The 12,275-nt window shown below is 41.3% G+C and overlaps 1 protein-coding gene across 1 annotated transcript in view; it reads left to right on the top strand.

The window, feature by feature from the left end:
- The window catches only part of adcy5 (adenylate cyclase 5), a 73,150-nt gene extending 60,875 nt beyond the window's left edge, over window positions 1-12,275 (top strand). Inside the window, exons 12-21 of the mRNA XM_065962044.1 lie at window positions 1,180-1,267; window positions 1,948-2,064; window positions 2,180-2,341; window positions 3,446-3,630; window positions 3,733-3,753; window positions 3,994-4,126; window positions 5,518-5,781; window positions 6,224-6,428; window positions 6,533-6,657; window positions 9,047-12,275. Coding sequence (XP_065818116.1) covers window positions 1,180-1,267; window positions 1,948-2,064; window positions 2,180-2,341; window positions 3,446-3,630; window positions 3,733-3,753; window positions 3,994-4,126; window positions 5,518-5,781; window positions 6,224-6,428; window positions 6,533-6,657; window positions 9,047-9,175 — 1,429 coding nt within the window. The 3' untranslated portion in view covers window positions 9,176-12,275. The remainder of the gene's footprint in view (window positions 1-1,179; window positions 1,268-1,947; window positions 2,065-2,179; window positions 2,342-3,445; window positions 3,631-3,732; window positions 3,754-3,993; window positions 4,127-5,517; window positions 5,782-6,223; window positions 6,429-6,532; window positions 6,658-9,046) is intronic.

The following is a 12,275-nucleotide window of genomic DNA, read 5'->3' as shown; positions in this document are numbered from 1 at the left end:
CACTAAAATATGTTACGACATTATTATTGACAATAAAAACACTTCAATAAGGATACATCTAGAAAGAAAGGCCGGTTTAAGTTTTTGAAAAAAAGCACACTAAATTATGGTTTGTTGGGTCCCGTTGGAATGGCAATGGATTGTGGGATGCGTAGTTTCTTTGCTCCCCAAAAAATGATGTGCACAGTCTTGTAGCTTTGCTTTTTTCCGTTTTTTTTCTGGCACCTGATCAAACGTTTATAGTTGTGAGTATTTGGGCGGCTGGCTGGCTTTGTTCCAGGATAAAAAAAAAAAAATGATTTTCTGAAATGTCAATGGAGGATTTGAATGGTGAAATTTACTTTCACAATCTAAGCCACCATAAAAAAGTGGGCGGTCACTGTTGAGTTATACTGTGATTTCCACCCTTACTTAATATAATGTGCTACCACTTGAAATAGCAATATATACAGAGTAAGTGACATTCCCTTTTAAGGTCAGATCATCACATTAGATATGGGGAATCTTCCCAAAAATTCAGTTTTATCTTTATGTTTGAAGCCTCCGAAATCCAACACATCGTTTAACCTTTACAGCATCTATGGAAAGTTCTTCCATCTTTAGCCTCAAGACTAGAGTTATAGAGTGGAAAAATATAACGCAGAAGTAATTTTCATAACAAGAAGTGCTGTATAGCTGAGTGATAAAAGAGAATAATTAAAATCAGTAAAGTTGCAGCCAAACAGACTGAAAAAGCTGCAGGCAAAAGCTGCTGTCTTTATCTTTATTTTACCTCCTCTGCTCTCAGACGTTGTTTTTTTTTTTTTTCTCCCATCGCTGAGTGTTGATCTTCTTCAGTCTGCCTCTTTATTAACCTTTCTCCTTACCGGCTCCTATCATCATACCGCTCTCCTCTCCTCTCCTCTCCTCTCCTCTCCTCCTCTCCTCCTCCCTCCCTTTATTTAATAATTTCCTGTTTATTCTTTGTCTCCTCCTGACATTAACATTTCCTGTCACTCCCACACACATAATGTCTCCTTCCATATGATTTATATAAAAAAAAAAAAAAAACAAGGTCAAAGAAATAAGAGAGACAGAAGCTGCTGCCTACAGAGTGTCCTCCATCACAGAGTAAAGAGGAAAGAAACAGAAACCCTCCTTATATGTTGGCATTAAAGATCCTTTCCTGTGTCTCTGCAGCTCCGGCCTGATGATCGGCTTCTTCATCACCTGTTTCATCATCCTCACGGCCGTCATGTTCGTCTCCACCGTGTACTGCTGTTTCGGGGTGAGTTCAGCCCGCTACATAAACTTGACATCTTGTTGCAGATCAAAACACATGAATCTTTTCTCCACTGATAAAAGGAACATTACGAGGGGTGTAGTTCTGTAAAAATAATTATCCGCAAATGTCATCAAACGGAGACAGACTGGTTCTTCTTTCTTGACTCAGATCTTCAGTGTGAGACATCACACGGACAGATCAGTGAAATCTTTTATCAGGTTGTGGTTTGATGTTTTTTCTCTCTATTGATTCCACATCGTGTCAGAAATTTGACCATGATCTGCTCTTGACCTTGCAGTAAGCTCTTGCAGATAAGACTCATTAGCTCAGTTCTTTAATTCAGAGTGCAGGTGGCGTCATTAGTCTCCACTTTATTTAGTTACAAATCATTTAACAGAGATTTGCTCATGGTTCAAAAACAGGTCTGTATGCACATATAACACTTTCTCCTAAACATAGAGGATTTTCATGACCAGTCTTGTTATCAGATAAGAGAAGGGGACTCACTGTTTGTAAATCAGAAACTGACCTATGGATTGCCAGCATATAAACTGAGACGTTGACCTATTTAGGTGCTGAAGACAAATTATATCAATTAAATCGAACTAAATTTTCATCATCTGAGAACTTCTCTTAATCTCCCACTCTGTTCTGTTCTATCTGTTTTTCCCCCACGCTCCCAGCTCTTCCCAGCTGCCCTGCAGACTCTCTCTCGGAGGATAGTCCAGTCCAGACTGCACAGCACGCTGGTGGGCGTCTTCACCATCATCATCGTCTTTCTCTCTGCTTTCATCAGTATTGTAAGTTCTCCCTCGGGCTTGGAACCCCTCAGCAAGCAGTTTGTTATGTTTCATAAAATCAGACACACTGATGATTCGCACTCCCTCATTTTCCTCTGCGTTTTCCGTCTTTCAGTTCACCTGCAGCAGCTATGACCTGCGAGGCTGCATCCAAGAACAGCTTAACATCAGCCTGAACAGTGTGAACGCCTGCCACGCACACGACCTCAACTACAGCCTGGACACACAACATTATACTGCCTGTGGAGACAACGGCCTCATCTGCAGCTTTCCTGAGGTACAGGTGTGCCTTGTTTTGTGTGTCTGTGTGTTCTGTGAAGTAAAAGAACCAAGTTAATTCTGTGTTCGAATGCATAAACAAGCCCATCAAGAGGGCCCATGAAGATATGCATGTAAGAGTTAGGAGAAAATGAAGCAAAACAAGAAACTGAGGCTTTTAAAAAAGCTCAACTGAGATGGGGAACAATTTTATCTGCATCATTAAAGCATTTCTGCAGGATAATTACCATTATATATTTGTGAGTTATTATGTTGATCAGACATATCTGTTACAGATATTTAGGCAGCAGAAGAAGACTTAAGAGCCTCTTGGATTCTGTCGCAGAAGGAAAAAAAAAATGCCAGCAGCGAGGAGCAAAAAACCTGAACAAAACATGTTTTATTCAAGCACAGATGTGGCCGTTGGCTGTGCCCAGCTCAGGTGACAGGGTCAAATTTGCTGCATAATCCTCAAATGAACTAATCGTACTTAGAGGCGCTGCTTGTCAACAGGCAAGGCAGGCAGCTGCTTGAGGCCACGGACCAGTAAGGGGTTTGAGGGATGAAAATCTTTAAACCAAAGCAAAATGTGCAAATTTTCAGACAGCAGTTACTCTAGTTGCCCTGCTAAGCCTCGCATCCATTATTGCAGTGAAAACCAGTTTGTCAATAAAGTTCAACAAAGAAAAATTGGGTTGGAGGGCCCCCAATAGACTCTAGAATCGCCACTGATCGTACTCATGGTTAAAATGAGGCAAAGCGTTCTTTTTTTTACGGTCTGAGCGTCAAGCAGCACAGTGTGGCTGTGAAGTCAGTTTAAGAACTGTACTTCACTGCAGTAAAACAAAACTGTTCAGTCTCTTACAGTGAATCACTGGTAAATGTTTCCATCAGTTTTCTTTCAGGTGGTATGATTATGACAGAAGTGAAGCAAAACAATATGGACGCTAATCGAGGTTCATTGTTGATTTGCACAGTTACCTCTAAGTGGTCAAAATGTGGTTTTATGGCGTTTTATAAATGTGGCTCATCTACTCAGACGTGCTTGTAACCGAATATAAAAGCTTCTATACTAAACATAAAAACAAGATGTACCCTTACAAACGTCCCGTCTCTCCCGCAGTACTTCTCGTCCTGCGTGCTGCTCAGCCTGCTGGCCATCTCCGTCTTCCTGCAGGTGAGCAGCATCGGTAAACTCTTCCTCATGCTCTTCATCGAGCTGCTCTACCTCCTCATCATGGAGGTGCCCAAAGTGAACCTCTTCGACAACCAGGACCTGCTGGTGATGGCCAACGCCATCAACATCATGTGAGTCAGTTATTACTGTTTTTTTACGCCGGAAATCTTTGACTGAGTGCAGATTTTTTACCTCTGATCTGCTCTTCTCTGCCCCCCCCCCCCCCCTCACAGCGAGCACATCAATGGAACAAGGTGAGCATGACGTTTGTGATCTAATTAAGCTAACAGCATCATTATCACTCTTCTGGCACAAATGTAAATATAATGACCTGCAGGCAACAGATGCTAATGCTAATGAGCAGCTTTTGTTTATGTCACAGTGTCCCTTCAAAAAACACTTTTACACCCAAACAGTAAAACTTTACGCAGTTTGATGAATTCAGTACTTTTCAGAAAAATAAAAACAACTAACATGTGTGTGCTGACCTCCAGCTGTGTTGTGGACAACAAGGTTCCTCTGAAGATCATGACCCCGGTGGTCATCACCGTCTTCGTGCTCGCCCTCTACCTTCACGCACAGCAGGTGGAGTCCACGGCCAGGCTCGACTTCCTCTGGAAGCTGCAGGTCAGTGCATGTTAGTGGCAATATGCCGGACCCTGTGGCGCCGGAGGGGGGAGTGGTTTAGTTTACGTACCCCATGTGGAGAGGCTGTAGTCCTTGAAGCGGGCGGCCCAAGTTCGATTAAGATATTTGAGCTTGTAAAAAGCTTTTCTAGTCGTCTGACTGCTCAAAGCGCTTGTCACCACATGTCACGCTTACCCATTTACACACTGATGGCTGAGGCTGTTGCAGTATGTTAAGTGTTCATCATTAATAGCTAATCCTATTCATACACATTCAGCGGATGGTATTGTCTCAATCAATGATTTAATATTAAATTGCAACATATGGTGTATCATAGGAGTAACATGGATTTGCTGTGATTTATTGGAACACACTGATTGAAGGTAGAGAGATACTTTGGATCTTAGTAACTGTTATGAAGCATAAAAACGTTGCTGCTGTTGTCGCCCTCAGAGAAGGGAGAAGTTCAAACTGTTTCGGAGCCACCTTTCTGGCCTCCAGGGGGTTGATGGTTCGATACTCAGATGATCACAAGAGGAGCATTAATCTAAAAGAGGACATGTCTCAGGGGATGCTCAAGGACCCTTTTGACATCTCATGGAGGTTGTGACGCAGGTTGTGCTGCTTGTGGTTGGAAATCCCTCTGAGAGGATAAACAAGTTACTTATCTGAAAAGTTTGAGCTGCTGGAGGGGCTTCGTCTTCCAGCTCACTGACGGTTAGGGCGGTAGTCTGCGAGTCTGCAGTCAGAGCTCAGAGTAAAGAAGAGACACTGTAAAGGGAACACAAGTCAAAAGTTTGCTCTGAAACTCTCACAGTCAGGGTGAAATACATTTAATTAGAGGGTGGCGTTACATTAAAGACAGTCAGGGGTGTCATGCAGACTTAAATTGGGATGTGGGGAGTCGATGAGGAAGGAGAATCCTTTGAAAAAGGAAAATAAAGCAAACAAAAAAATAGATGCTTGTATTTCCACTCATCTTTTTTTTTTAGTAACTTTTCAGATTCACAGGAAACAAAACAGGTCAAAGATGTGAAGATAAAAAAGTGTTGATTTGCCAGGAAAAGCAAATAAACTTAGCTCCAGCTTTAACTGCCTCGTGTACTTTGGGAAAGGTTGCCACTTGGTTCAGATTGAATGGACAGTACGTGTCTGTTTACGGTTCATCACACTATTTAATTTGCATCAAAGCTATAGAGATATGTTTCTGGATAATTCACCGGTTGGTGTTGCCTCATGAAAAGTCACAAAGATTTAGCCAATGGGATTGAAGATCGACTCAGATTTCATGGCAATCCATCCGATAGCCGTTGAGATAATTCTTAAAAAATACACACCAGTACTGTTTCCTTTTTTTTATACCCCATGTCTCTGTATTTAACCCTCCACAGGCTACGGAGGAGAAGGAGGAGATGGAGGAGCTGCAGGCCTACAACCGCCGTCTGCTCCACAACATCCTCCCCAAAGACGTGGCGGCCCACTTCCTGCAGCGAGAACGACGCAACGACGAGCTCTACTACCAGTCCTGTGAGTGCGTGGCGGTCATGTTCGCCTCCATCAGTAACTTCTCCGAGTTCTACGTGGAGCTGGAGGGCAACAACGAGGGAGTGGAGTGTCTGCGGCTGCTCAACGAGATCATCGCTGACTTTGACGAGGTGAGACGTGGGGGAAAAAAATATCAGAAGTTGTGTGTGTGTGTGTGAATCAGGATGTGAACTTGTGGCTTCCCTTTAGGGATGAACTGATGTAGCTGATGATTAATTAGGTGGATTATTCTTATAAAACTAATATTTAGTCATTTTCTTAGAAAGTTTCTCAGTCATACCAAGACTTGGATCAAAGTCTGGAGAGGGGGCCTTAAGTTACAGAGGTCCCCCTCTCTGGGACAAACTGCCAGCTGACCTGAAGTCCGTCACAATAGTCTCTACTTTTAAAGCTAAACTCAAATATCTACTGTAGTCGATACAAATAGTTAATGTGTGTGTGTGTGTGTGTGTCTGTTTGGTCAAATAATTTCTTAAATTGTATCCGTTGAACCTCAGCTCACGCCCCACTAAACAAAGAACTGATTAAAAATTCCTCTCCTGCCACCTTCAGATCATCAGTGAGGATCAGTTCCGTCAGCTGGAGAAGATAAAGACCATCGGCTCCACCTACATGGCGGCCTCTGGCCTCAATGACTCCACATACGACAAGGCCGGGAGGTCACACATCCGCGCCCTGGCTGACTACGCCATGAGGCTGATGGACCAAATGAAATACATCAATGAACACTCCTTTAACAACTTCAAAATGAAAATAGGTAAGCGGCAGAGAAGCAAGCGGACGGAGTCAGATTCAAAGTCAAGTTGTTTGGTAGTTATAAAAAAAGTATGACATTATGTGTTGGGTTTCTTTCTTTCCTAGGTCTAAACATCGGCCCCGTGGTTGCCGGGGTTATCGGGGCCAGGAAGCCTCAGTACGACATCTGGGGGAACACGGTGAACGTGGCGAGTCGAATGGACAGCACAGGGGTGCCTGAGAGGATCCAGGTAAACTCAAGTGTTTCAGGTTCAAACTACTTTATTCATCCCAGAGGGGCGATTCAGTTCCACAGCCTCCCGAGTCAACAGGCTGAAAGAAGCCAAGACGATATAAAGGAAACAAACACGGTCACAGCGACATTCAGACAATTACATTCACATGTCAGTTACTACAATTCAACAGACGAACAGGTCGCTAAATGAGAAGCCACAGCTAGCAAATCTAGAAATTCATAAACACAAAGCCAGAAAAGTATGTTATACATAGATAGATAAATGAATGGACCTGACAAGTTACCTACAGTAAGTTAAGGTAGCAGTCCATACAGTAAATCAATTAGAACTGTTCAGTTTGACTCTGTGATGTCAAAATATGTTTCTCACATTCATTACGGAAAGAGTGACAGAAAAAGTCGACAATGTGTTTTACTACGGCAGAGCAGAGCAGACACAATACATTCATATTGATTGTTTTGAAAAGTTATCCTTGAGCTACCTCTGCTTGATGACGACAAATCCATATTAAACAAATGCCACCAAATATCTATCCCTTTTGGTACATTCTCTCAACATGATTTTATTTTAGTCAACAAGAAAAACACACATTTAAAAACAAGAAACTTTGGATTTGCTTTCATGAAGTCATCTACGATTCGGTTCAAAATGGAAAGTTCACCTAATTAGAAAAAGCTCTGCCAAACTGCCTCTCACACATGGCTGATGGCTCCATTTAGAAAATGTCAACTCAAGTTAATAGGAAAATGTTAATTAAAGAAATCACCATATTGGTTTCACTTTATGAGCACAAAGCGGCTCATATGTGGAGAATAAAGTTGATAAATTTACATCCTGAGAAAACCGTTTAAAACATTTCGGGATATTCAATTGTGTTTGTCACCAATGCAGAATAGAAAATGAAGCCCGAAATAAAGAATTATTTCTGGGTTTTTTTAATTAGATTAATAAAAGAGTAATGTACCATCATGCATTGCAGTGATGCTTTCAAAGCTTTAACAAGGAAAAAGTGACGTTTGGCTGCTTTCACCCATCGTGGATGGACGAGAGGAGCACGGCCGGAAATTAAAACAGAAACACAAAGCGGTTCATATTTGGACCCGTCTTTACAGAAAGCTAGACGCTGTTTTAATAATGAGTAAAGGATTCTTGACGGAGTAACCATAGGCTATATGCACGAGCAAATGAGTCCTGGCATTAAAATATGTTTGAACTATCAAGTTCAGTACTTTATTAAAGGACCAATATGTGAGATATCTACTGAATGAAATGATAAGTTGATCTTACTATATAAAAGAAACGCTCTGTTGAAGTGCTGGCTTCTCTGACAACAATGCAGCAGCCAGTATGTCCTCCTTCAAAGTTTAGATGCCGTTCCTTAATGGTCTCGATTTGTTTTGACCAGAGAAGGTAAGCGGTTTTAAGGCACCTCCACACAGCCGTTTTGGACACCCCTTGGTTTGCCAGATATGAGACCAGTTATCACTGCAAACCAGCAAGTGTTGCAGCATTGGATGGGGGCAAGTGAACTGGTTCTACTCCATCTAAAAAGCCTCAGCATCTTTCCTAGTAAGCTCTACAAATGTGGAAAGACTAGGATACATTTCGGAGATGCTTTTGAAATATGGGGAAAGGATTGGAACGCAGAAAGGGTTCAAGACAGAAGCAGAGCTGGCTAAACACTGAAGCTTCAGTGTTTGTGACATGGCAACCTCTGTGAGTGTCAACTTGGGGCGACAGCTCTCTCCAATGTTTTGAATTTGGACTGCAGTACTAATTTTAAACATTAGGTGTCAGAGTTACATATTGCTCCTTTAATTACATTTAATTGTTTTGTGAAAATATTCTCTGTATAGTTTTATTCATCACTGAATTTCATGCAGTCATTAGTAAGTGTTACTGATCCCAAGCTAGCATTCAGCTTTACATTTTAGTGACACGACAACGATGACATCATTATCAGTGGTTGGCAATGAAGTCCCAAAGGTTTTTTTTAATTGTGCTGATGAGTGCATTATAAGTCCACGCCAGAGAACTCCCTACGTAGGGAGTAGGAAATGAGTGAGGGATTTAGGACACCACCATGGTTTTAAAATAGGTTACATCTGATTTAAAGTGTGCCAGTTTTGTAAGTGTGCAATTTGTAAGTGTACCAGACTTGAGAGTTATACATAACATACAGGTCAGATAGACAACAACATACAACACCACACATAAGAAAGACCACACAGCACCATCACACATTTAAAGCTTACTTGCTTCGGTGCTTGGTTCTGTGAGGGGGAGACAAGAAGTTGGTGTCGGAACAACGGAGGCTACAGGAGGGAGTGTTTGACGGTGGTGGAGGTTCCTTTCTAAATGTTCCTTTCTCTTCTGTCCTCAGGTAACAGCAGACCTGCACCAGTTACTGAGCTCCTATAACTACACACTAGAGTACAGAGGCATGGTCACAGTCAAAGGCAAAGGGGAGATGATGACATATTTCCTCACCGCTGGACCACCAAGCAGTTAACCCCGACTAAGAGTATAGAAATCTGACATGGCGATCAGGTTTATGGACCTCTGGTAGCTTACGGTGGACTGACACAGACTGACTCTTCTCTTGAGCGCCAGCACCCAGCGAGGCCACAAAGGGGGACGGGTCACAAATTCACCCGAAAGCTCAGCCTGTGGAGGAGACTATTATCGGCTCAATCTGCCATTGAGACCAAAGATGTCCAATCAAGGCACACAGACGGATTTTGCCAGCTGTGCAAGTTGACGAAGGAAAAAGAAAGCTCTGGAAGAAGTTGTATCTGCTTCAATCTCTCAGAGAGGACAAACCTGGTCATGAACTACATCACTCCCTCTCTTTCTCTTCACCTTTCTCCTGCTGAAGGATATATGTACACAGAAAACACAGAGTTTTATGTGTAGGTATATGATGTTAAGTACTGTATGTGAAACACATTTTGTCCATATTGTTGTGATACAGGTACAAATCTCTGAGGAGTGGACACTCAATCAACACAGCAACTATCGTCTTTTTTCATCAATATCTGATCACATGATATTGATTAGCAGATTAATGGAGGCACTGAGCTGAAAAGAATGTCTCACAGAGAGAGGGAGAGAGAGAGTCAGATTGTTTTTTTTTGTATGAAAAGAGAGGCAGAAGTTCCCCGGTGTTCTCAGAAAGCTTAATAATTCACAAACAAACACGACAGTATCGACAGAATAAACACACACACACACACACCAAACACAAAGAGGATGTCACTGAAGAGCTTTTTCTATTCTTCGACGTTTTGTATTTTGAATTCAGAACACCAAACCCTATCAGATATTTTAAGATTCTATATTTTGTACATTAATATATTAGAGAGCAATCTATAAACACCAATGTGTATTCAGATGTTGACGCTGTATCACTCTCACGTCGGGACTTTAAAAGTCCTCACAGGTGTTCCCTGGTCCGAGCATATCGCCACAGCTGAGGGTTCCCATTTAGCCCAGCAGAACGCCTGCTTCTTTAGCTCTTTTAACTCAAATGAACACTTTTGATCTGCAGGAAGTCGAGCGTTTTCCGATGATTCCCCTTCACTGGTGTGTTGATGTGATGTCAAACCGAGTGAGTGCACTCTTTGAAAGGCAAGACAGCAATGAAGTAGTCTTTTTGCACTCGAGCGCGGTCAGCCGTCCACACTCTTCTTGCGCCGCTCCACTCCCAACCCCCAACCTCCCACCCCTTGCTTGCTCAATCAGATGGTACGACCCAATGAATGTCCAATGATTTCCGATGAGGCCTTTTAACATGAACTCTATACTGAGGATGGCGATGATGCTCATCCTAAGGACCGGGACAGACGAGTCTGTGTGAAGCGCGCCCTTTCATCTGCTGTTTTCAATTGTTTTTTTTCCCCTATCAAAGCGTTTTTTCTTCTGTATTACAGCATCACTCCACATTACCTGACAAACCTTGTTCACCTGCCTGATTTCATCGATCTCTGTTGTTGTTGATTTTGTGCCATGTTCTTACCAAACATTACAGCTGGTTCTGTTTGTCTTGGCTGGGTCACAGAGTGAATGAAGACATTTGGACCGAGTGTCGAGTTTTTTGACATGCAAGTGAAAATAATTGTTTTTTGAAACAAATCTTATGAAAAGGCCAAAATGAATCATCTGTTAGTAGATCTCTCAATACTTTATGACATCCCTTAAAGGTTCATTTATTGAGTTTTAAAGCAAAAGATTGTCAAACGGGAGCAAAGGAGAATGTAAGAAAACTATTTTTTTTAATGTAAAACACAATTTGGTACATATTTGGCGTGCTCAGTCGGTCTGTATTTACTGTATGAGGGGTTGACTCAACACCGACCACACTGTATGAAGTTTGAGGGTGACAAATTGAGAAGATTTTAAAAGTGTGTTAATACGATGCGTTAATGAATTTTTTAACATTTACTTATAATTGTCAAAAACCAGCGTATACTGATAAAACAACAGTGAAATACAAGAGTGGCTATCATTTTATAAAAGGCTGAATAAGATTTATTTTGAAAGGATAGATAAGGCAGACTGATAAATGATTGTCATTACAAAAAGTTATATTTTAGTACGATTCTTAAATACCTTTAGTTATTTTAAAAATGAATGTAGTCTACCACTTTAGGTCAGGTTTAAGTCAAATTTATATTATTTCTAAATTGTGACCTTTTTGAAATTGTGCAAACTTAACACATTACACCTATTTTTCAAAAGATATTTATTCACTGCAGGAAAATGAACGATTAAATGCACACTTCAGACATTTTAACACTTTCTTTATGCATGTTAAAGGTCACATATTATCCTCCTTTTCAACCAGTTTAAATAAGTCTCAGAGCTTGGGGAACTGTAAATCATGTCTGTAAAGTTTCTTGTTCTAAATCCACTCTGATCCTGTATTTGATCATGCCTATAAACCCCTCTATTTCAGCCCTGCTCAGAACAGGCTGTTTCTGTGTCTGTAGCTTTAAATGTAAATGAGCTGTGTCTGACCGCCAAAACAATGTATTGATCAGTTCTGTGGACACCTGGAAAAATATTTAAGAACCCCAAACTTTAGTTTTTTTTAATGAATTTTTGGATTGCTTTTGGTTTCTTGGTTTGAAAAGAAAAACTTTGCACTCTGTCCAAATGTTTGCTTTGAGATAGTAGAATGAAAAACAACGAGCACTGGTCTACTCTGATGGTTTTCTCTTATGTTAATGTACTGTACTGCTGCAAACACATGATCTTCACACACCACTACTAAAGATTTGAAGTGTTCTCCCATTTGACTCGTTGAATGCAGTGCCATTGTACGCTCAAAGTGGGCTACTTTTTCCACTGACGGTTGTGCAGGAATGTACTTTAAAGTAACGAAAGAAACGGCACAGAACAGAGATGGTTAAAAACTTTATAAGGAGAATCTCACCTACTGTCTCATTTATTTTACGTTTCTTGATGAATCTGAGAAGATGACAAGGAAAGGCAGAATTATGTGACAAACAGCAGCTTCACAGACAAAACCATGGGTTGTTTTTATTGTCATGCCAAACACTATGCTCTTTTTTTTTTTTTACAGTCAAATAAACGCCTGAGATATTTCA

Source organism: Labrus bergylta, chromosome 13 (genome assembly GCF_963930695.1).
Source record: "Labrus bergylta chromosome 13, fLabBer1.1, whole genome shotgun sequence".
Classification (NCBI taxonomy): Eukaryota; Metazoa; Chordata; class Actinopteri; order Labriformes; family Labridae; genus Labrus; species Labrus bergylta.
Note: the sequence above shows the minus strand (reverse complement) of the source record. Positions and strands in the feature narration are given on the sequence as shown.